We start from the raw sequence: 23,907 nt of genomic DNA, 5'->3' as shown, positions 1-23,907 counted from the left end.
CAATGCAAAAGACAGAGTGATATTTGAAAGATATTTAAAGAGTGGCTAAAATACGTTTGAAAATTGGAACGTGAAATTTTGTTTTAAATTATCTCAAGTAATTTTGCTTGTTTATCAAATAACTTTTCTCTAAATCTCAAAAGTGAGCCACGTTTGAAACGACGAAAGACTGTATTCAAGGAGCGCGCCATTAGCCTGTGCATCCATCTTTGTTTTTACGTTAAATGAATGATAAAGATGGCAATACAATAGCGTTGTAGCGTGATTTCTCAAACGCAGTTATTGGCTACGAGTGGAGATCGGTGGGGATGTCGAACTCTAGTAGGGAGTAAGGAGTTAAATAAATAAAGGAGTTCAACAGGCTGCCGGCAAAAAATCTTCCAGATCTGTCCGGTTGGTCGGTTCTACAACGCCGTTAGCGCAATAAACGCTTTTTCATCTTCGCAGAATCTGCCAAATTGTAAGTAGAACTCGCTATTCTTATTTAATCAGATTTATACTTAGCTAGGTCGAAACTGTAGAGACTGTGGCATATTGCACCATATTGCGTCGAAGATTTCGAGCAAAAATGATATGCGGTTACCGCCCGGCTAATTAAGTCTGCAGACTAATGGCTTATAGTAGCGGATAAATTATTTTTATTACCATGATAAAGCAATAATAACGTCAAGATCTGTTCGAAGAATTCAGAATAGTCATGGCATTTGGAAATTGTCGTGTTACAGCGAAAATATAAGTACGAACTAAGAATAAACTAGAAGAGGAAACGCCTCAACAATGGCGTCTTTCGCGAATATTAGAACCTTATTTCACAAAGCATATTTTATAAATCGTGATTAATAAGAATTATCATTTACAAAATCTGAGAACTGTAATACATCAATTGAATGTGCATATATTTCCTTGCATCCTCACGTAAAATATTTTAAATAAAAACTTATATTTTTATCTCTGTAGATTTTATGTATCAGAGGTTTATTATCAATTTATAAATACGATATCATATTGCACAAGAATTTTTGGATACAGTATGTGTAATTCATTCTCTGCAACTTTCATGCGTAAAACATATTGCGTAGTGATGTTCTAGGTAGGAGCAGAACGAGTAGAACACAAGTAAGTTAATAATACCACAAGGACATCATTTCTCATGATCTATTTGTCACTTACAAGTTCGCTTAAGTGATAAATGAAGTCATGATGACGTTTTATGATATTATTATGTGTTCCACCTGGGATATCAATATGTTTTGAGCAAAGGTTGAAAAAAAAGAATATCATATGGTATATCAAAAAAATATTTGTACAATATAATTAAATATGCGTTTAGTTTGATAAGAATGATAAGAAAAAGGACTTGTAATGATTACATAACTGAGTGAGCTCTTTTGGATTCAAAATTTGCTGTGTACAATATTGCATACAATAATTTTATTTTTAATAATTAGTATTGAAGGATCAATACTTTTTATAAAAAAATCTGTTCTAATGATAGTTTTATTTCAGATTTTAAATTGAAATTTTAACTTAATTTAAAATTTTAATTTGATAGTTGAACACTTGAAATTTCAATTTAATGGTTGAACACAATATTGATTAAAAATTTCTTTTGAAATCTAGCTTTTAAATATTTGGTTTAATGGTGATATTAATTAAAAATTGGTTCTAATCCTTCGACTGTATTTATATTTTTATTTCTTCTGCTTTATTCATCTGAATTTTTTTGCCCAGTTTAAATTTTTTTCTATTGTTTTAGACTTTCAAAACATTTAAAATTATTTTCCAATATCTATTATATACATTATCAAATAATTTTTTCAACTCAAATGTAAAAATTTATTTAATGAGAAATGAAATTTGAACAAAAATTATCGAGAAATTTGAAAGAAATTTTGCCAAAAAAGATCTAAATTGCAGCAGACGTAGGATTAAAATCCAGTATATAAATTTTAATTTATATACATTTGATTAAACCTAAAATTAAATGTCAATAAAAAATAAATTTTAAATTTGAATTAGTCTTAGCAAACAAACTTCTTTAATAAGACTAAAAAATATTAAAGCATTTTATCCGCATTGAAATATCTGTATGTTCTTAGAATTATATTGAAGAGAAAAATAACAAGTATTTTTTTTTTTTAGCAATATGCCTTCATACAAGCTGATTTACTTCCCCATCACGGCATTGGCCGAGCCAATTCGCTTCCTGTTCAACTATGCTGGCATCGAGTTTGAGGATGAACGTTTTGATAGAAATGATTGGCCAAAACTTAAGCCGAGTATGTACATCTGATTAATCCTAATAATATATACTGTTATTCACCTGTTGCGAATTTAATCCAGTTTAATCCTTGAATCCGATTTATGAACAGATCTGCGATAAAAATATGATTGTTATTATCAGCGCCGATTAATTTTCCTTATAACATACTTCATTTTTTAATATAAAATATTTTGATGCCAGTTTGATTCTTAATGGGATATGTACCTTTAGTTTTTTTTTTTATATAACAGAACCGGAAATTATTTTTTTTTACAATAGAGCCTTTTATTTCTTATTATATACTGCAATAGGAAAACCGATATTGTTATGTAAATACAGTGTCTTTGTTCAGTCAATGAAAAACATTGTGGCTTTCATTGTATGGTTTCAACGTAAATAGTATATGTAAGGAAATCGTTTCTGTGTTTAAATTAGCTAATCAATCGATACATGCTATAGGATTTGAAATACAAATCTTTCAGCATCATAGATCCATATAAAAGATAGCAGAGTAGTCTGTAAATTGTACAAAAGAAAAAGAAATCGTCATGAGAATAAAAATTAGAATTTGTATTGTTAAATTCGAATTTGAAAAAAAATATAATTGTGTATATTTAACTTTAATTGTGCACAATTATTAACCATCACAGCTCTTAAAAGACATTTACTGTAGATATAAATCTGTCACAATAATCTAGATGGCTAGAAGTTAATGATCTCCATTATAAACTTTGCTCAATTTTAACAGTACATTGCATTCATTTTTCAGCTATGCCATTCGGTAAAGTACCTGTACTCGAAGTAGATGGAAAGAAAATCGATCAGTCCACAGCTATCTCCCGTTATTTGGCGAAGCAATGTGGTCTTGCCGGCAAGAACGATTGGGAATCTTTGGAAATAGATTCTACTGTCGACACTATCCATGATGTACGCGCCAGTGAGTATAATATTCTGTTTACTTACCTGACTCTTTTGTTTATCAGAAGCAGAGATTTAATTTTAAAATAGATTTGAATCACGATATTGATGAGTTTATGTATATCTCAATAATATAAACAGATTTATTTGCAAACGATGTAATATAAGAAAGAACTTTTTTTACATTTTCGTTAAACTTACTAAATATTTGATTCGATTTGTTTGTTATTTTATCTTATGTCTTTTTCTTGCTTGTATTAGGTATCGCTAGTTTTCACTATGAGAGCAATGAAACAGCTAAAAATGAGAAACTTAAAGCTAGCAAGGAGTTAGTGCCATATTATTTGGAGCGTTTAGACGCACAGGTGAAGAAGAATGGTGGTTACTTTGTCGGTGGTTCTTTGACATGGGCTGATTTAGTTTTCGTCGGTCTTTTGGATTATTTGAATTTCATGATGAAGGAGGACATCGTTGAGAAGTATGAGAATCTGAAACAACTCCAAAAGACAGTAGAGGAAGTACCGGCTATCAAAAACTGGATCGAGAAGCGTCCGCCAGCGATCTTTTCACCGAATTAATTCGGTTGATTTCATACATGATTTCATAAAATGATAATTTTCTGACAGAGATTTATCGTCATTGATGATTGATAAATTATCGATTTTTCTTTTTTTTCAAACGCGTTTATATCTATCGAAAAGCATATATATGATTGATTTATGAACTAGGAGATACACTGAAGATATATATAGATATATATTTTAACATTTGTTAAAGGCTGACATTACTCATATTGTTATATGTCATATAATAGTAAAACTATAAGATAATTTCTAATCAAATCTTGAAGAATAAGCTATTTTTTTCATTATATAATTTTGTATTTCAATAAATCTGTACTTTTACTATTTTCTTGTTTGATTTCTTTCATATTCGCGAAACTTACCTTTTCATTTAATTTGTTATTTATAATGCACTTTTATTTCTAATTTCAAATAACATAAAAAAATCTGGAAGATATATTAATTAAATTTAAGGATGATTAAGGCATATTTGAAACATTGAACCGTCTTTGATGCTTTTACAATTTTTTTGGATTATACCGAGCAATTTCTACTCTTAGAAAGTTTTTTCCTAGAAATGAATCTTGTCTCAATGATAAAGTGGAGGTGTGTTGAACTGGTAGAGACAATGGAAGAATTTAGCAGCCGTTTTTATTATTAGTAGACCATCACTATTGATAACATGAAACAATGCGGATTTGGCCCGGCAAAAACGATTGAGAATTATTGAAAATCGGTTATTAATATCACATGAGTATTGATATATTTAACTGTCAGAATCATACGAGATTTATGACAAAGTAAATACTATTCTATGTATTTAATTTTTATCCGAACTCATTGGAAGCAGAAATTCCTTTGAAAGCAGATCACGATTGTGATGTACTGAAATCTTGATAATATGGATGATTTATATTCATAAACGATAATAAAAATTTCATTGATTAAAAATATTCAGACTGTCATCACTTTATTTATCTTTCTTTTGTTGCTTGTATTAGATGTTATTGCTTTTTTTTTAATTTACGTGCTATAAACGTGCTAAAAAAACAGTAACTTAAAGTTAGTGATGAAACGGTGCCGTTTTACTTGAAGCGTCTGGACGTTCAGATAAAAAAAAATGATTTTGTTATTTTGTTGACGGTGGGCTTTTTGCTGATGGTGACATGAGTTGATCTCACTTTTGTCAATCTCTTAGATTACATGAACTTCCTAATGAAAGTGAATATCATTAAGACATACGAGAACTTTTGAAGCAACTCATAAAGAAAAAGGAAATTCCGATCATCAATAGTTGGATCGAGAAGTGCCTAACAACTACATATGAAAATTACACGTGTCATTATATGTAGAATTCCGGAGAGTGATTCATTTTTCGACAGAGTTGATTGTTCATTGATGTTTGATTTAAATAAAATATTTCGTATTTACAAAATCTTATATCTTTCTATTTGTTTCAATCTGTTTACATTTCTGTATTCACTTATATTCCTGTATCATTATTTTTTCTTATTTTATACAATTATTTTTGTACTTAAATTGCTATAATTTAATTACAGTTAGGCATTCAGTAAAATATTCTCATCGAAGAAAATTGACAGCAATATTGAGCGTAATCAAATATTTAATAGCCAAAAGGTCGCATATTTAATTCATAAATAGATATCTGCCTCTAAAGTGCTGTTGATAAAAGGAGCATAGTAAATAAAATATATCAAATAATTAATTTAACGATTGCGAAACGTTGATAACGCACTATCTGCTTTTATGAACAGATAGAGCACTGGAAGTACCTTTTTAGTCATGTCGTGATGCGGCTTTTGCGGTTGCTAGGTGCTATATTATCTTGATGTATAACTGTAATGCAACCGAAGGTCGCACAACATAGTTACAATTCAGGGGGTCTATGACTATTCACCGACAATGAGTAACTAGAAATGTGAGAAGGCTATGTATATGTTCATATTATGCTGCAATGTGACAATTACATTGGATACATCTGGCCTTTATACGAAGAAAAACATGATAAAATATTAACATAAATCAACAGAATTTTTTCTTAAGAATATTCTTGATGTTTGAAAAAAATTCTAATTAATTTATATTTTTTTAAGTTTTATATATCGTCTTTGTAAGCATATTTTTCAAAAAATTTATTACGCCTACACTTTATAAATACAGAAAGAGTAATATTTTCATTTATGTACTTCTCAATTACAGATTTAATTAACCAATATATTCCTCAATTACAGATTTAATCATACGGAAAATAACGATTGACTGATATTAAAAGATATATTAACAAACTCGCAAATTCGAATTCAAGAAAAGAGCTAATGAATTCCTTGTATTATCTGTTACTTATTTTTTGTAATATTGAATATATATATATGTGCTTTTAATTTATAATTTATATATATAATAAACTTCTAAATTTGATATTTTTTTCAAATATTAAAATTTTGTTTATGAATACTCTGTTAATACTCTAATATATTCAACGTTTATTTGATCAACTTTCATCATATTTTTTTTCAATTTTTTATGCACGTAAAATAGCAAGTCATAACAAGTTATTAATAGCGTGACGAGGAATCACGAAACATTTATCTTTTATGTAATGATTGTGCATGATATAGATAATGTCAATATCGCGTCTCATTGAGATAAACTCTGATAAATCTTATAATAACTGCATGATCATCGCGAATACAAGTACATATGCAATACACATTGCAATGTATTGCACAATTATACGTAAAAATGTTATTATTGATGTATAAATATCGTATAATCATTTTATTAGTTGCATATTTTTCTGAATATATGTTTTAGAAACTTATTTATTTAAAAGCGGTATTTACATACCACAATCATTAAATTATAATATTTATTATAATTATAATCAATCTCAACTTCTGTTAAATCTCTAATGTCTTTAAATCTCTAATGTCTTCCCAATCAGCAGACGATGTTTTTAAAATATTTGTTTAATGTAAAAATATTTAAGAAATATTTTTTTAAATATTGTGTGCTGATATTTTTTAAATATTTTTTAAATATTGGGTTATTGGATATTCTGGATATTTTTTACTGAGATGTCTCTGGAATTGCATTTAAAAATTTAACAGATATAAGATGTCTTTAAAATAAAATATGCGGTGGGGAGTAAATTACTAAAGTTCTAACGAAACGTCAGTTGTTCTCGGTTTGCGAGTAGTTCTGCATCGATTGCTAGAGATCTCTTGCTAGACTCTTGATTTTACGAGAGATTGGATTACAGACTGCAAGGTAGTGAGGAAATTATATCTTCTCTATTTCACAACCTATTTTTAGAACAAATATAATATATACATATATATAAGCGAGTATTATTAATATTATTAAATACTTAAAATTAGGCGTATTTAATTTTAGCTGTGGAGTTAAAACATAAGGCTATTAACGTAAAAAATTTAATAGATAAGATTTCGGAAACTATGAAGTGTTGATAAACGCCATTCAGATTCACTTATCAATACTTTACTTTTCCCGAAATCTACATTGAACTACATTGAATTTTGTTCGTCGATCTTGTGTTTCGGTTCTGCAGTATTTTATGTAATATAAATTGACACGCTTGAAATTAATACTTTTGAAAATTATTTATTTTGAAATAAATGTAAAATATGATTGTCATAAGGATATTAAATGAATTATGTAATTAAATACCAAAGACTAGATTAAATACTAAATTTTGATCATAGAAGAAATTTTGATTATACTTCTAATTAATTTTTATAGTTAACAGTCAACAATTATTTGAAGAAGACCTAACCCAGTTAAATATTGATTGAAATATATAATGTTGATACTTTTACTATGAATATTTTAAATAACACGCTATATGTATTACGTGTCACGCGAATGTTTACGTTATATGCATGTTTAGATTTTTATAAAAAAAAACTTTTATAAAAAAACCAAATTATTTTACGTATCTTATTTTACGCGTATTTTATATTTTACAATTTTGCATTTATGCAATTTTCAGAATATGCCGACGTACAAGCTGATATATTTCGACGTTACGGGCCTTGGGGAGGCAATTAGATTTATGTTAAATTATTGCGGCATCAAATTCGAGGATGTTAGATTTAGCTTCGATGATTGGCCGAAGTATAAACCAAGTATGTCTCATATAATATTATTTTAAGATTAAAACGGTCGTAATTTCGATTGCTCTTCCATTTAAATACTAATTTGTGTTATAAAATTTTGCAAAATAAAACTGCATTATAAAGCTTTGTAAAATACATTCTGCGCATTTACCGTCGAGTTTTATTGTTTTACGATGATCATTAGTCACGCTTGTATTATAAACGCGCACAAGGAACAAATTATTCCTGCAATAAAACAGAAATAAAAAAGAAACTCTCTCTTCTCTTATTCAAACAAAATAATAAAGACAAAATAATAAATATATGTAAATTTTATATGTGAATTCAACAAATCGATGTCGATAAATTATTAAAATATTTTTGCGCACTGTTTTTTGCACCGACTCCTAATGCCCCCTTTAATCTTCTTTATTCTGTAATAATGTCTAATGACATTTTATAAATATAACAGACATGCCCATGGGACAAGTGCCGGTTCTGGAGATCGATGGTAAGCAATATAATCAGTCCAGGGCCATCGGGCGATTCCTCGCCAAGAAGGGCAATTTATATGGATCCAACGATTTTGAGGCCATGGAGATCGATGCAACAGTTGATTCTATCGAGGATATAAGACAAGGTAAAAATGTTAGTGGTCAAACGCGAGAGAATGACAGATGTCTGTAATTACATAATCATCAAAGCAACATGATCGTGACTTTTTGAATCATCCATATTGACGGGATCAATTTAATGCATACATTGCGCATATATCAGAATAACTAAGACATATTTAACATTATTGTAGCAAAGTACTTTGCATAAAGCAGTTATTTGAAGTTAAATAAGTTTAAATTTTATATACATATAGTTCCTGGATGACTGTCGCGCGTTATATAATAATTATCGCTCTTCTCGCGGTCGGCGGTTCACAATGTGGGAACTGTATATCTCTGTGCAATGCAAAAAAAAATTAGGTAAATTAATTTTTGTAGCAATGACTCTTCATTATTGGGAACAAGATCCCGCCTTCAAAGCGAAACTTAAGGATACGCTTTTCCAAAAATTGCCTAACTATCTTGACGTATTCGAAGCTCAAGTTAAGAAGAACGGTGGATATTTCGTCGGTGGCAAGGTATAATTATAATATTAATATTAATTTATGTGTGCAGCTATCGAGCCTTGTTACTTTTGTTTTTCGTAAAGAGATAAAAATACATTTTTATTGTTTTAGCTGTCGTGGGCAGATTTTCTGTGGGCTGCATATCATGACTATATGAGTTTTATGGTGGAGAGGGATTTAATCAAGAATTATCCCGAATTGAAGAAGCTAGTGGAGAAAGTTCGTACTTTGCCCAAAGTTAAAGCTTACATCGAGAAGCGACCTAAGACTCAATTTTAAGTAAAACGATCTATAATATACAAGTATGTTCTTTTTTTAAACATATTCCTTTAATAACTATTTTCTATTTCGAAGTATTTTGTAGAAGAATAGTATATGACTAATGTTCTGAATAGCTTTAATCTGTAGTTTTTCTGCAATCTAACATATAACAATTAATATCATTATGTATGAAGTAAATAAAAAGGAAATAAAACCTTTTCATTAAAAGTGTGTGTGTTTATCGCTAATTTTTTATTTCTAATCCCTTTTTACTTATCAGTTTGAAAACGTTGTACCCAATTTTCAGTGTTTCTTTAGAATTTTCACTGTTTTTTTTTCCGTAAGAGTATAATTATCAATTCTGTATATTATTTAAAAAAACGCAATTTAAATAATATCGTGTACCAGATATCGCATATTATAGATAATATAAATTTGACCTTGGTTTTTATCATTTCTTAACCAACAAATAATATTTTAATGCAGAAGAATGTATGTCCCAAGTACATATATAGTATTTCAACGAAACGGTTAATAAAAATCCGTAATTTTGTTTTAGCTGTCGTGGCCAGATTTTCCGTGAGTTGCATTCTGTGAATATATAAGCCTTGTTCTAATCGAAGATCCGAACGAGGATCATCTCGAATTGAAATAACTAGTGGAGAAAGTTCGTACTTTGTCCAATGTTAAAGCTTACATGGAGAAACGACTCAAGAAACCTGTGTTAATAAAACGATTTTAGAGAAAAAAGGATGTCATTTAAATGATATCTAAAAAATTCTAAATTTGATTTAGAAACAGAACTCTATCGCGTCTATCTATTAGTGGTGTCGCATAAATGTTTATTAATAGTATTTATAAGTAAACATAAAGAGCTCTTTTAGAAAACGTCTTACAGAATGATTCTTTTTACATCATTCTAGATAAGATATTTTAATGAAATCTTTAAAAAATCATCATAAAGAATTCTTCCTTTCCTGCTCAATGGATTATCTGTTTGTAAATGATTATTAAGTTGTATATATTATAGAGAAAACAATTTCAAATAATATCTGATAGTATTATAAATAGTATAAAATTATTTTGATTTTTATTACATGATTTTATGATATAATATTAGCTAATGTTATTAATTTTTTAATCGTTGTTAAATAAAAAACTAAGAATAATTAAGAAATGATCTTTATTTTAAGCGAAAAAGATGCATTAAAAAATTATGTGCGAGAAATATTCTGTTAATTATTGCAATGATAAGCCTCGATATAATTTTATGCTTTACTGATTTGTAATTAGCATCTTGATTTCCTGAGAAAATAAGAGACATGCAACCTTTTTTCCAATTGGTGTTATACGTTTCGTGTGTGCATTCTGTTAGGTATAACTTTGTATGTGATTGGGTGTGTCTGGTGTTTTTCCATAGGTCTGTTCTCTCTCTCTCTCTCTCTCTCTCTCTCTCTCTCTCTCTCTCTCTCTCTCTCTCTCTCTGTCTGTCTCTCCCTCTCTCTCTCTCTCTCTCTCTCTCTCTCTCTCTCTCTCTGTCTTTCTATCTCTTTTTCTCTCTGCCCCCCCCTCTCTCTCTCTATTTAAAATCAAATAGATACATATATATATTTTGAAATTAGGTGAAACTGCAGAGATAGAAAATTTTAATGTAATCTAATACAAAGATCTATAAATTTCTTTTGAAACAAGGACATATGTTCCCAAGTAATTAGGTACACATTACACAATATTATTCCAACGAAAGCTCAGTCGTTCTTGATCCGTGAACAGGTTCACATCGATTGTCAGAGTCTCGATTTCTACAACAGATCGATTTATACAGACTGCAAGGTAATAGGAACTTGTATCTTCTTAATTTTATAACGTGCTTCTAGAATAAATTAGAATAAATAAACGAGCATGCTTATTTCAATATTATTTGAATTAATACTTTTGGAAATGATTTATTTTTAAATAAATATAAAATAGAGTTGTGTTTGTATGTCATAAGGATTAAATGAAATTATGTAATTAAATACCAAGACTGAATTTGATTATACAGGATTAAAATGATTGCCGGAGTTATATAAAAATAAGTTTAATATACGACAATTATAATGATGGATAGCAAAATTTTGAAAACTTTGTTCCGAACATTTCGTCAACTTATATATATTAAATTTGCGTAAAGTCAACGATGCTAGAATTAAATCGCTTCGAGATCGAAGCAGATAGAGAAAGAATTGACTAACTGAATTGCTCAAACGAGTAAATTATTGAAATATGATTTTGTTAATTCTTCCTTCTGATATCTCGGAACAACTTTTATCATTGTACACACACGGTTTAAATTGAAGATTTGTTCGCGTTATATACATCAACATACGCGTTGGAATGAGTAGGTGTTATCATAGGAGCATGTTGAAGTATATTGAAGCATACGACGCGAACAAACCTTAAATAGCAAGAGCAGGGACGACGCTAGATTATTTAACGCCCCATGCAATATTCAAATTAGTGTCTTATATTAGAGAAGAAGGTGGTATTATAAGCCTCCATGTACATTTTGCAATAACTTTGTTAATAATCCATATTTAAATTGAATTGACTTAATACATCATAAAAACGAACGTGGTTTGTAATTCAAAACATATGAAAAGAAGAGCATAAAAAACCACCGCACAAGTTATAGTTTGTGATATTTAATTATCATTACATTAATAAAAACATTAGACATTTCAGCCACAATCTGGCCATCCTCAGTAAATTCACAATATTCTTAAAACTCTGAGTTACATATAGCTGACATTAAATTCAACCGTCGTATGATATAATTATATATAAACGTGTTCTTTCATATGTGAAGGTGCCTCGTACAATAATGTTACACCGCCAATTGTTATATTACGAAAAGTGTAGAACGAGAATTTCCAGATTCTAATTTAACAAATTTACATATCATTAATATCTTCTAATCGAAATGTGTGAGAATAGAATCGTTATCTGTTTTACAGCAAAAAAATAATGATGAATCTCAAGTACATTCTTTGCACAGATGGAAATTTGTCGTGACATTGTGTGTTATTATTTGTCATATCATATATGTTATCACTATTTATACGTATAAGTCAAAAGTTTAGAAAGTTCTAGAATTATTTATTAAGTGTGAGAGAGATCTTTAAGAAGAGGCAGATAAACATCAGGCAAATCTTCAGTGTCACTTTGCTTGTTGATACCACTTATTTGGCCTTTAATGTATATCATTTCAGAAATTCTTCTTTTCGTTAATGATTGTTCTGTGTCTAAAATTCTTATGTTATCCCAATCCAATTCATGCATCTCATTCAACTGGTGACGTGAAACCACTGACATCTCTGAAGTGGATCTTCTTATGTCAGCCTTATGTTTTTTTTATACGAATTTTTAATTTCCTTTTTGTTTGGCCAACATAAGAAGATTCACAATTTAAACAATTTATTTTGTAGTTGGAGTAGTCTAGCAAAGTATATGTTTTATATATAATGTTTTTATTAATGTAATGATAATTAAATATCAAACTATAACTTGTATATATACAAACTATAATTTGTGCGGTGGTTTTTTATGCTCTTCTTTTCATATGTTTTGAAAACTTAATGATTATATTTGTCAAAGTGTTATTCAATCGATTTTGTACTCAAAATTATGAAATATTTATTATACTATACTATACATTATTTATAAAAATATGGGAAAACGCGTAACAAATTAAAAAAAATAAATAAATAAAGGTGGTGCGATAATAAAAACGAATTTAAAAAAATTAGTTTTTTTCTTAAAAAACACAGTGCTTAGTTAAAATTATATCTAAAAAAACTATTGCAGAATGTATACGTATATATGTATATATAAATTTTTATAAATATAACTTAACGTGTATCAGTACTAAAAATTTATAACGGAATATATAACGTGAACTATGGATCTGCAACAGAGCTGTGTGCGCGTATTGAATTCTTCCGTAAACATTACATAAAAACCTTGAGATAGATTGCATTATCAGCACGCTTAGGCTACATTAACTAATTGTCAAGTTATTTAACGCATACCTCAAAAAGTACAGCCAAATAAAATATTAAATAACAAATAGAACACTTAAGTGCATGTATAATATATTCATGTGATAATGCACACGAGTTTAAACAAATATATAATCAATAAAATATACCTTATATTTCAAAAGTAAAAACTCGAAAGTTATATAAGAATTGAAAATGCATAAATGTTGGCTGTGTATTAGCGTATTAGTATTATTGTGCAATATCTACTAAACAAATAATTTTATAAATACTCATTAGAATTCGCTATCTAATAACAAAGATATTATGAAGAGCCATGTATATATCTGAGGCAAACTTATTTTAATATTTTATACATACATTTTTATATTTATACAATTTTCAGAAAGATGTCGACGTACAAATTACTGTATTTCAACATTACCGGCCTTGGAGAGTCAATTAGGTTCTTGTTAAATCACTGTGGCATTAAATTTGAGGATGTTAGACTTGCTTTCGATGATTGGCCAAAACACAAATCAAGTATGTTACCTCTCATTGTATTATTTGTATGTTACCTCTCATATGCTATTATTTTTAGATTACAATATGAATTTCAATTATTTTTTTATCTAAACATTAATTCATGTTATAAAATTTACTTTGCAAAGTGAATTTTTCGCATCTATCGTCAAGTTTTATCGTTCTACGATCATTAGGTTTACGATTATTTATATTTCTAATATATGCGTGGGATAGATATTGCTTTGTAATAATTTCATGACATTTTTACATTGCAGATGTGCCCATGGGACAAGTGCCAGTACTGGAGATTGACGGGAAGCAATATCATCAGTCCAGGGCCATCGGACGATTCATCGCCAAGAAGGGCAATTTATATGGGTCTGATGATTTCGAGGCCATGGAGATTGATGCTACTATTGATTCTATGGACGACATAAGATTAGGTAAAAATATTACTAATTAATCAGTGTGAAAGGATGATAAGTTGTCGATGATATAATCATTAAATCAACAAGACACATACATTGTAACTTTCCGAGTCTTTCGCGCAGATAGGATTAGTCAATACCTTGCACACATGTTGTTAAATAGGTGTTATTGTTGATCTGCATAAAGGAGATATTTGAAGTTAACAATATATTACCTGAATAATTATTATAATAATTATCGCGCACTATTTATTAATATCGCTTTTCTCGTGGTGATCTATTGTACAAAATGCTTTTTATCTCTATGCAAAGCAAACATCGTACAGTAAATTTATTTTTATAGTATTATCCCAATATAATTGGGAAAAAGATCCCGCTTTCAAAGAGAAACTCAAAGAGACTGCCTTCCAAAAATTGCCCTATTATCTCGACAAATTCGAAGCTCAAGTTAAGAAGAACGGCGGATATTTCGTTGGTGGCAAGGTAATAAATCTCGATTACGTGTCAAGCTATATATTTGATCTTATTGTCTCTATCATCATAAACAGATGAAAATATACTTTTGTTGTTGTAGCTGTCGTGGGCGGATATCCTGTGGGCTGGATATTTTGATTATTTGAGTTTTGTTCTGGAGGATGATCCGAATAAAGATCATCCCGAATTGAAAAAACTAGTGGAGAAAGTTCGTGGTTTGCCCAACATTAAAGCTTACATTGAGAAGCGACCCACAACCCAATTTTAAATAAAACGATTTATACTTTTATGCTCTTTCATTGATTCGTTACGCCATCGTTTTGTAATAACTATTCTATCTCAAAATGTTTTGTAAAAAGAAATAGTGCTAATGTATTACAGTATTACATCCAAATAGCTTTAATCAGTTTCTCTGTAATCTGATAACAACTAAATATTATTGCAAAACAAGTGTGAAAAAGAAATAAAATCTTTTCGTTTGCAGCATAAAAATGTATGTACTTGTCGCTTCTATTTCTGAAATTCCTTTTTGCTTATCTTTTCAAAAATATTGAGTATATTTATCAAATTATATATATTATTATAAATATTGTACAATTTAAATAATATCGAGTAATATTATGTTATAAATAGTACAAAATTATGTTTTCTTTTATCACTTTGTCTTATTATATGATATTATACGATGTATTAAAAGCAATAATGGCTAATTTTTTAATCATTATATTCTGTATATAATTATAAAAAATTATTATTGTTTAAAAATATGAGAAATACTGTTATAATCCTGGAATAATCCCAAACCATTCTGGAAGGATTATAACAGTAGAAGGAGACGATTTTACTACGTTATTTATGAACAATGGAATGTGAATTATCATGACAATATCAGTATTTCTACTGCATTTATTTAGCAAATAAAAGCAAATAATACCGTTTTAAACTAAAAAACTATTTACGTTTTGTTTCACGCATGATACGCATGATGCATTACTTTATCCTTGTCGTTCACCGAATATTAAAGAAGGATAAAATGATACATCATGCTTGAAACAGAGCGCACTGATAATTATATATATTAAAATAATTAAATTTGCCATAATAAGATAGCATTGTGTTTTATTATATAGATATTATATAGATAACGCAAAATAATCTTAAATTTTATTTTACTTCCAATTTTGCAAGATACATTATGATAAAGACGATACAATGTGATGTGATAAAAGATGAGAAATCGTCTTTGATGTAAAAAGTGAAAATGCCATGATATAGTTTGCGTCACTATCCTGTGATTAGCATCTTAATCTAAGACAAAATAAAAGACATCCATTCTTTTTTTTTGTATCATATTCCAAGCAAGATAAAAGATTATGTCATTAAAATAATGTCGAAATAACTCCAAAATGATTATTAAAGTTCACTTTTCGATGACTTACTAATCTTACGATTCATTTTAATATTTTTATGGTATTATAGTGATTTGTTGTTCTACTTAGAAATTCAACCTTCCGTGCGTACATTCTAGCTAAGTTAGATATAATTTTGTATGCATGTGATAGTATGTGTAAGATTAATATTTCTGTATAATTCTTTCTATAAAAAGGACTTATGTCACCATATAAGTGACTAGATATATAGACAGCACTGTTTCAACGAAACTCTCTCCAGTCATTCTTGATCCGCGGTTAGCTGTGTGTCGATTGCTAGAGCCTCGATTTTTCAAGTCGGATTACAAACTGCTAGGTAATGAGAAATTATATCTTCTCCATTTCAATACCTGTTTCTAAAATAAATAATCGCGTATGCTTATTTAATGCTGCTTAAACTAATACTTCTAAAAATGATTTATTTTTCAATAAATATAAAATATATTATCATAAGAATACTAATTAAATTATTAAATCAAATAACAAAGATTGAATTTGATTATATTTATTCTTTTCATTTTTTTAGTTAATGGTCAACAATTATTTATAGAAGACCTCAATAAAAATTGAAGCTAATATTGAAGCATACAAAGTCATTTCGTGACGCGATAAAGTATTGATGTGTACCCATACAAGCTTCGAACTGTTTATACACAAGCATCAATTGATTCGTTCACATGAGTTGCTTGCCTGTGCTTGTCACGCCACAAAATGACTTCGTGTGCTATCGCTTTAGATCTTTTTAATCGCAACCTTACTTTATATATACATATATATATTATTCGTTTTCATATTTATTAATTTCCAGAATATGCCGACGTATAAATTAATGTATCTCAACGCTACTGGCATTGGGGAGCCAATCAGATTTTTGCTAAATCATTGTGGCATCAAATTTGAGGATATCAGAATCACCTTTGATGAATGGCCAAAGTATAAACCAAGTATGTTATATTTATATATTATACTTTTGAAATACATTTGAGATTCCATTTATATAATAATTTGTTATAAAAAGAAGAAAAAGCCTATTTTTTATTTACATACAAAGCATAAATTAATTACTAAAACTATTGGTAGAATAGAAAATAATAATTATTTGGTATAATTAAATCATCTTTCGCAACATATATAAATATGCCATATGATTTTATTTTAAAGGACATAAATCTTTAAAAAAATTCATATGATTATTTCAGCAACCATTAATAAATTTCGATTTTTAATACTTTCTCCAGAACTAATACACAAATAACTGTTATTTTCTATTTTTATCCCACGAATAATTTCCAACGATTAATTCATGCTCTGCAAGAAATGTGCTTTTTCCACATTCTTCTTTATTTTGCAAACCTAAATTTCTCGCATTGACAAGTTGTAAGTTCTTTTAATCGAATTTCTAGCATAAACGCACACATGAAACAGATATTGTTTTCAATAATCTAATAACACGTTCATATATTACAGACATGCCTATGGGACAAGTTCCAGTCCTGGAGATTGATGGTAAGCAATATCATCAGTCTAAGGCTATTGGACGATTCATTGCCAAGAAGGGCAATTTATACGGATCCGATGATTTCGAGGCTATGGAGATTGATGCCGTAGTCGATTCTATCGATGATATAAGACAAGGTAACAATTTCGGCAAATACGAAAAAATAACAGGTCATTAATTACATAATAATGCAACATGATTTTGACTTTTCGAATCTTCCGCACCAGCGGAATTATTTAATGATACATACATGTTTCACATGTATCCAGAATAATGTTAGTGTTACTGTCAAATATTCTGTATAAAGCAGCTATTTTAATCATATATTTTTTTAATGTGTTCGCATGCTGTTTAATTATGCTTTTCTCGCGGTTTACCACGAAAGTCTTTTTCTTCAACATAAATAATCGAAAGGCAAATTTATTTTTGTAGCAATGGGCCATTATTATATGGAACAAAATCCCACTTTCAAAGCGAAACTCAAGGAAATCGTCTTCCAAAAATTATACCAGTCTCGCGATAAGTTTGAAGAACAAGTTAAGAAGAACGGCGGATACCTCGTCGGTGGCAAAGTAATAATTTTCTATTGTTTACTAAGCTATTAATCTTTGTGTTGCTAAAAGTATTTGTCTTTGTAAAGAGACTAAAATAATTTTTTTTTTGTAATTTTAGTTGTCGTGGGCAGATTTCCAATGGGCTGGACATTGTGACATTCTGAGCTCTGTTCTGGCTGTGGATCCGAATGAAGATCATCCCGAATTGAAAAAACTAGTGGAGAAAGTTCGCGCTTTGCCCAATGTTAAAGCTTACATCGAAAAGCGACCTAAAACTGAATTTTAAATAAACCCTTTGCAACGAATGTAACTAATTAAGTAATGCAGCGGAAAATCTAATTATTGGAAAAAATTCAAATTTTCTTTTGGTTTTCCGACATTAACTGATTTGACTCATTTTATTTCGGTAAAACTAAAAATCTTAAGTATCTATTGTAAAAAATAAAATTTGAAAAATTTAAACCATTGATTTACTCTGTATTACTGACTTACGGACTTCGATCTGTCTTGATAAAAGGTCCTCAGGTAGCTGCCAAAAACAGAGTTCTACAAAATTAAATATCGTTTTGAGAAATCTTGCAGACGGACAATGATCGAACGGACGGATGGCTAGACTGTGTTAAATTATAAAGTAGTTTGCTATATACGCTGCATTACTTAATAAAACGATTTATAATTCTAGCTTTGATTTATTTTTTTCACTTGTCGCATCATTCGTCACTAGCTATTTTATTTTAAAACGTTTTGTAAAAGAATTACGTGCTTATATATTATATATTACGCCCGAATAGCTTCATTCATTTTTATTTACAATTTAACAATATTTAATATTACGTAACAAAGAAATAAAAATGAAATAAAATCTTGTTTACTCAGTAAAAGTATGTTAGTCGCTTCTTATATTTCTCCCCTTTTACTCATCTATTTAAAAATATATAATTATCAATTATGCATATTATCATATAGCACATGATTTCAGTAATACCAGATAGCATGTTGTTTTATAAATAGCGCAGATTAATTCGGTTTTTTATTATTCATGCATTTATAAATATTATGTTGTTTCTTTGAAGCTAAATTTATAATATTCTTTTATACAGAACAATGTTTTAAAATTTGGTAAATACGTTTGTAATAAAAGAAAACATAAATATTTCTGTGAACATTAGAATGCAAATACTTTCTTATCAAAATAATAGAGTTGATGTTTGCGAATGCATTAATCAAATGTATTCAGTATACATGAAAAATGATGCATTTTAAAGCCTCTTTTATAAATAAAAAATACGCACCTGAAACTTTTAAGTAAAATCCTTATTTGATACTACTACATCTATTATTTCGACAACAAAGCATTTGTAATCTAATACTTATAGGAATATTTGTTTTTACTTTTTATTCAGGAACATGCTTACAAAACTTTAAAACATACTTACGACACCCTGCATAATGTTTTCCGCGCTTTTGATATGTATATATATATATATATATATTTCATTTTTTATAAAATATTTTCTATCAATAATATAAATAAAAATAATAATATAAAAAATTATTTTATAAATAATTTATTATTTATTTTTATTTTATAAAAACATTCAATAAAAAATTAGTTTATCAATGCAATGATAGATTAGATAACATAATTACTGTCTATTGACAATATGTTGTGGCAAATTTATCACCATTACTCCAGCTGCAATTTAAATATAAACGATAGTTTTTTTCTCTTATGTAAAAGAATAGCATATATACGAATCCGCGAGAAATATCGAATATAGCTAAGTTTGAAGGATGTTCAACTGTTAAGGGCAGAAAAATAAGGACAATATAGACAGACTGTAGTAATCAGAGACGCGTTATAAACCGCATTTATCGGAGCAGGTACCAAATAATCTGACAATGCAATCGAGCGCAATATTGCACGTTGAAATCCGTTAAGGAAATGAGATGCAATCGCTGCATCCCGCTAAAGAAAACTAAACCGCTGGATTGCGTATAATTAAACCTTCGAGAACATTCGAGAAAACAAATCGTTTTCTCTGAATGAAGTCGAATAAGCAATGAAGAGAGATGAGCGACACTTCTCCTCTGGCTGTTGTCGTATTAAGTCATGTAAGACAACGCACTCGAAAATAAAAGATTTAATTTCTGAATACGTTGAGTAAATCATTGGCACTGGCCACCATAACCATCGTTCGAATCCCATAATACAATCAAAATGTCATAGTTGATTTGTGTCACACATATATTATATTATATATGAATAATTAAACGCATTTACAGAATTTGCAAATGGAAAAGGAATGTATATATTTTTTTTATTTTTTAAATGAAATTCCGCTTTGTTGCTTGCATATAAGTCCATTTTTTCCACTGTAGGTAATTTTTAACAGATAACGGAATATGTTTTTACAAAAAATTATATGTCCATGAGTAGATAAGTTAGATAAGAAGTATCACTTTATTACAATACTCGAGTAGCTTCAGTTGTATTTCAGCAAACTCAACATTCAGTATTAAATCGAGAGATTTAACATTTGTGAGAGAAATTGGATTGCAGATTGCAAAATAATAGTAAAATTACGATTTCCTGATAATATTAATTTTTTGATTAAACGGATACGCTAAATATGAATTGACATTTGTTAAAATATTACTGTAACAAAATAAATATAAAATGTTATCAGATAAAAAAATAATACGACGTGCAAAGATAATACATATATAAAGTGTTGAAAATTTATATGTCGCCTGTAATTTATTGTATATGCAAAATAAATTCATTTTTCATTATATTTTTATAAATTAATATTCAAAGTTAATCAATAATTTATTAAAGAGAATTAAAGTATTAATCGAAATTACTAATGTGATATTTGATGTGATGTGAATGATTTGTGACCACTGTGAATGATTTGTCAATATTATACCATCTATGTTTAATAATTTACAGTGTTTTATACATGGTCTCAATGTCCTCATTTTCTGTTATAAAACAAATCAATTATTTTTTAAATTTATTTTTTTATGTCTATATTATTTTCAGATCATGTCGATATACAAGTTAACGTACTTTAAGGATGGAGCCGTTGGGGAACCATCCAGATATTTGTTAAGTTATTGCGGCATTGAATTTGAAGATATTAGACTCACTATGGAAGAATGGCCGAAGTATAAATCAAGTATGTTATATTTTTGAAGAAATTTTGAGATAATTACAACTATAACTTTAATTGTTTCTTTTAAATATTGATTTATTAAATATTGACTATAAAATTTATTTTGTAATTTTCTTATTTCATTACTCTTATTTAATTATTATATTAGGTGTTGGAATTAATTCGTAGCGTTTTACAAGTGATGGGAAGTACTTTCATTAATGTATTTTTTAATGCTCATGTGAAATAAATAACATTCTTTCATTAAAAAACGCTACGAATTAATTCCAACACCTAATACAATATTTCTATCGTAAATATATTTTTGGAATAAATATTGTTCAGCAATAACTTAATAGCAAACATATCATTTTTATATTTACAAATTATAGACATGCCTATGGGACAACTGCCGATTTTGGAGATAAATAATAAGACATACCATCAATCCAGAGCTATCGCTCGCTTTATTGCTAAGAAAGGTAATTTATATAGCTCTGATGAGTTCGAGGCTATGGAGATTGATGCCACAGTCGATTCTATGGAGGATATAAGACGAGGTAAAAATGATCAATTGAAGAATGACCTGGTAATTAATTAATTCAAAGCAGGCACACAACTTTTCAATACCTCCACATTGACGAGAGATTTGATTAATTAATATAATATAGAGTGCACATTATGGTTATATAAAAACTGAGGAATTTAATGTTATTATTACAAGATATTGTGCCATAAAAGAATGAAAATTATTTAAAGTCAATGATTTGTGCATTTTCTGGACTGTTGTTGTACTCTATTGCTATTACTTTTCTCACAGTACTTATATAGCGCAGATGAGTCTTTGTCTTTATGCGACGAATTTTAACTCATTATTAGATTTATTTTCGCAGTTATGGGCGAATACTATTGGGCACAGGACCCCATTTTCAAAGCAAAGTTAAAGGAAATCGCCTTCCAAAAATTGCCTTTCTATCTCGATAAATTCGAAGCTCAAGTTAAGAATAACGGTGGATACTTCATCAATGGCAAAGTAATGATCGATTACATGTCGAACTATAAGGTAACTTCGGCAAATACGCCTCTGGGATTTACACCGCAGAAGTTAGAAAAAATAGAAAGAGTGGCGATAATTTTCCCACAACTACTCTGTTACATGCCTTTATGTTATATTAATGTTAAGTTATGATTTCAACTTCTTAATGTTAATATTAATGAAATTGTTATGAGTTGAATCGATTTGTCACTGTAATAAGCAGCGCCATCATAAATTATAATCTATATAAAATGATTAGGTCATGTAAAAGACTTATGTCTAATTTCTTTATTTCTAGATAACTTTATTCAAGAGATATCTCTCAGAATACAATGGAAATATCTCCTGGATAAGGTTATCCGCAACTTATCTGAAAGTGAAAAAAATTGAATTATATTGAGTATTAGTGATTATTTATAATACATACGTGTAGAGGAACAGTAAAGCATGTTGTATAGCAAAATTCAAGTGTTTTGCTCTCGTATTTTTTGTTTAGTATTTTTAGTTTGTTGCCTTGTATATTCCTCTCTTTGGGATATACGACATTTTTAGAAGGCGAGATTTATGCAAAGCATACAAAGTGCGCAGATTGAATTCAGTGCACAAATGCAATAAACGCATTACATGAAATATATACCTCATGTACACTTGTAATATATGTAGGAAGATTGTAATTATTACTTCATATTTACCATTCTTATTCCTTAACCAAACTTTATAAACGCATTTTGTAAGTTATTGTGTCATTTTACGTCTTATTTGTATTATTTGTAAATTTTTTGTGAGCCGTACATACCCTCTCCCTTCCTATGAATAGCCTACCCTAAAAAAAAATCCTACCCCTATGGGATATATGGCAAAAATGCAAGAGTTTCAAAAAATTCATTTTTTAATACGAAAAATAAATATTTCAGATTTCTAATATTTTTTTTATAGTAATAGACAGTAGAAGTTTTTACTGATATAGTTCGTTTACTTTAAACATAGTAAATAATATTTAATAAATTAAGTTTTTTATAGGTGTATAGATGCGGCGTATATACCGAAGTTACTCTAATGCTTAATTTCTCTTGTTAATTTTGCAAAAGTCCAAAGACATATGTTTATTATTTTAGCTTTCATGGCCGGATTTCATGTGGGCTGCATATTCTGAACGTATAAGCTTTATCTTAACCAGGGATGTGAATCAGGATCATCCAGAATTGAAGAAACTAGTAGAGAAGATTCGTGCCTTACCCGAGATTAAAGCTTACATCGAGAAGCGACCCAAACTTCAATAATAAAATTTATAATTTTATGTACTTTTTGTTCTTGTATTGATGTCATTCTTTAAATGTTTTAAACCAAAATGTTTCGTGAAAATCTGGTGGGTATTAAGTTAGCTTGGTGGTTTTTTTGTAAGTTAATATTATATATTGAATATTTCTATATATGTAATAAACGTACAGAGTATTATATTTTCTTCATTAATAAAACTGCTTATTGACGAGAATTTGTTATTTTTTATTTTCTTTT

The 23,907-nt window shown here is 28.7% G+C and overlaps 5 protein-coding genes across 5 annotated transcripts; all 5 read left to right on the top strand.

Annotated features, from left to right (window-relative positions):
- Positions 1–300: 300 nt before the first annotated feature.
- On the top strand, positions 301–4,089 carry LOC105146201 (glutathione S-transferase-like). The gene is made up of 4 exons (XM_011056314.2): positions 301–460; positions 2,143–2,279; positions 3,033–3,200; positions 3,443–4,089. The coding sequence occupies exons 2-4, from the start codon at positions 2,147–2,149 to the stop codon at positions 3,757–3,759; spliced, it is 618 nt and encodes a 205-aa protein (XP_011054616.1). The 5' UTR covers positions 301–460; positions 2,143–2,146; the 3' UTR covers positions 3,760–4,089.
- Positions 4,090–6,876: 2,787 nt separating this feature from the next.
- LOC105146187 (glutathione S-transferase) lies at positions 6,877–9,495 on the top strand. Its single transcript, XM_011056289.2, has 5 exons — positions 6,877–7,035; positions 7,778–7,913; positions 8,356–8,523; positions 8,879–9,018; positions 9,118–9,495. The coding sequence occupies exons 2-5, from the start codon at positions 7,781–7,783 to the stop codon at positions 9,283–9,285; spliced, it is 609 nt and encodes a 202-aa protein (XP_011054591.1). The 5' UTR covers positions 6,877–7,035; positions 7,778–7,780; the 3' UTR covers positions 9,286–9,495.
- A 1,450-nt stretch (positions 9,496–10,945) lies between these two features.
- Positions 10,946–15,205, top strand: LOC105146193 (glutathione S-transferase). The gene is made up of 5 exons (XM_011056303.2): positions 10,946–11,100; positions 13,693–13,829; positions 14,087–14,254; positions 14,583–14,722; positions 14,814–15,205. Exons 2-5 carry the CDS (start codon positions 13,697–13,699, stop codon positions 14,979–14,981), a joined length of 609 nt encoding a protein of 202 aa, XP_011054605.1. The 5' UTR covers positions 10,946–11,100; positions 13,693–13,696; the 3' UTR covers positions 14,982–15,205.
- Positions 15,206–15,860: 655 nt separating this feature from the next.
- LOC147907434 (glutathione S-transferase-like) lies at positions 15,861–19,076 on the top strand. The gene is made up of 5 exons (XM_087413596.1): positions 15,861–16,459; positions 16,952–17,087; positions 17,611–17,778; positions 18,074–18,213; positions 18,314–19,076. Exons 2-5 carry the CDS (start codon positions 16,955–16,957, stop codon positions 18,479–18,481), a joined length of 609 nt encoding a protein of 202 aa, XP_087269722.1. The 5' UTR covers positions 15,861–16,459; positions 16,952–16,954; the 3' UTR covers positions 18,482–19,076.
- A 1,585-nt stretch (positions 19,077–20,661) lies between these two features.
- Positions 20,662–23,884, top strand: LOC105146708 (glutathione S-transferase). The gene is made up of 5 exons (XM_011057149.2): positions 20,662–20,772; positions 21,245–21,380; positions 21,749–21,916; positions 22,250–22,389; positions 23,508–23,884. The coding sequence occupies exons 2-5, from the start codon at positions 21,248–21,250 to the stop codon at positions 23,670–23,672; spliced, it is 606 nt and encodes a 201-aa protein (XP_011055451.2). The 5' UTR covers positions 20,662–20,772; positions 21,245–21,247; the 3' UTR covers positions 23,673–23,884.
- Positions 23,885–23,907: the final 23 nt, after the last annotated feature.

The sequence above is a fragment of the Acromyrmex echinatior genome, chromosome 14 (assembly GCF_024713525.1).
Source record: "Acromyrmex echinatior isolate Ae372 chromosome 14, ASM2471352v2, whole genome shotgun sequence".
NCBI classification, from domain to species: Eukaryota; Metazoa; Arthropoda; class Insecta; order Hymenoptera; family Formicidae; genus Acromyrmex; species Acromyrmex echinatior.
This window is presented reverse-complemented; position numbering and strand designations above follow the sequence as displayed.

Bases quoted from the DNA above. Each gene is read 5' to 3' on its own strand.
- LOC105146187 (XM_011056289.2), top strand. From the start codon at position 7,781: ATGCCGACGTACAAGCTGATATATTTCGACGTTACGGGCCTTGGGGAG. The intron at 7,914-8,355 runs GTATGTCTCATA...TAAATATAACAG, and splicing joins TTGGCCGAAGTATAAACCAA to ACATGCCCATGGGACAAGTG. The intron at 8,524-8,878 runs GTAAAAATGTTA...TAATTTTTGTAG, and splicing joins TATCGAGGATATAAGACAAG to CAATGACTCTTCATTATTGG.
- LOC105146201 (XM_011056314.2), top strand. From the start codon at position 2,147: ATGCCTTCATACAAGCTGATTTACTTCCCCATCACGGCATTGGCCGAG. The intron at 2,280-3,032 runs GTATGTACATCT...TTCATTTTTCAG, and splicing joins TTGGCCAAAACTTAAGCCGA to CTATGCCATTCGGTAAAGTA. The intron at 3,201-3,442 runs GTGAGTATAATA...TGCTTGTATTAG, and splicing joins TATCCATGATGTACGCGCCA to GTATCGCTAGTTTTCACTAT.
- LOC105146193 (XM_011056303.2), top strand. From the start codon at position 13,697: ATGTCGACGTACAAATTACTGTATTTCAACATTACCGGCCTTGGAGAG. The intron at 13,830-14,086 runs GTATGTTACCTC...TTTACATTGCAG, and splicing joins TTGGCCAAAACACAAATCAA to ATGTGCCCATGGGACAAGTG. The intron at 14,255-14,582 runs GTAAAAATATTA...TTATTTTTATAG, and splicing joins TATGGACGACATAAGATTAG to TATTATCCCAATATAATTGG.
- LOC105146708 (XM_011057149.2), top strand. From the start codon at position 21,248: ATGTCGATATACAAGTTAACGTACTTTAAGGATGGAGCCGTTGGGGAA. The intron at 21,381-21,748 runs GTATGTTATATT...TACAAATTATAG, and splicing joins ATGGCCGAAGTATAAATCAA to ACATGCCTATGGGACAACTG. The intron at 22,390-23,507 runs GTAATGATCGAT...TTATTATTTTAG, and splicing joins GATACTTCATCAATGGCAAA to CTTTCATGGCCGGATTTCAT.
- LOC147907434 (XM_087413596.1), top strand. From the start codon at position 16,955: ATGCCGACGTATAAATTAATGTATCTCAACGCTACTGGCATTGGGGAG. The intron at 17,088-17,610 runs GTATGTTATATT...CATATATTACAG, and splicing joins ATGGCCAAAGTATAAACCAA to ACATGCCTATGGGACAAGTT. The intron at 18,214-18,313 runs GTAATAATTTTC...TTGTAATTTTAG, and splicing joins GATACCTCGTCGGTGGCAAA to TTGTCGTGGGCAGATTTCCA.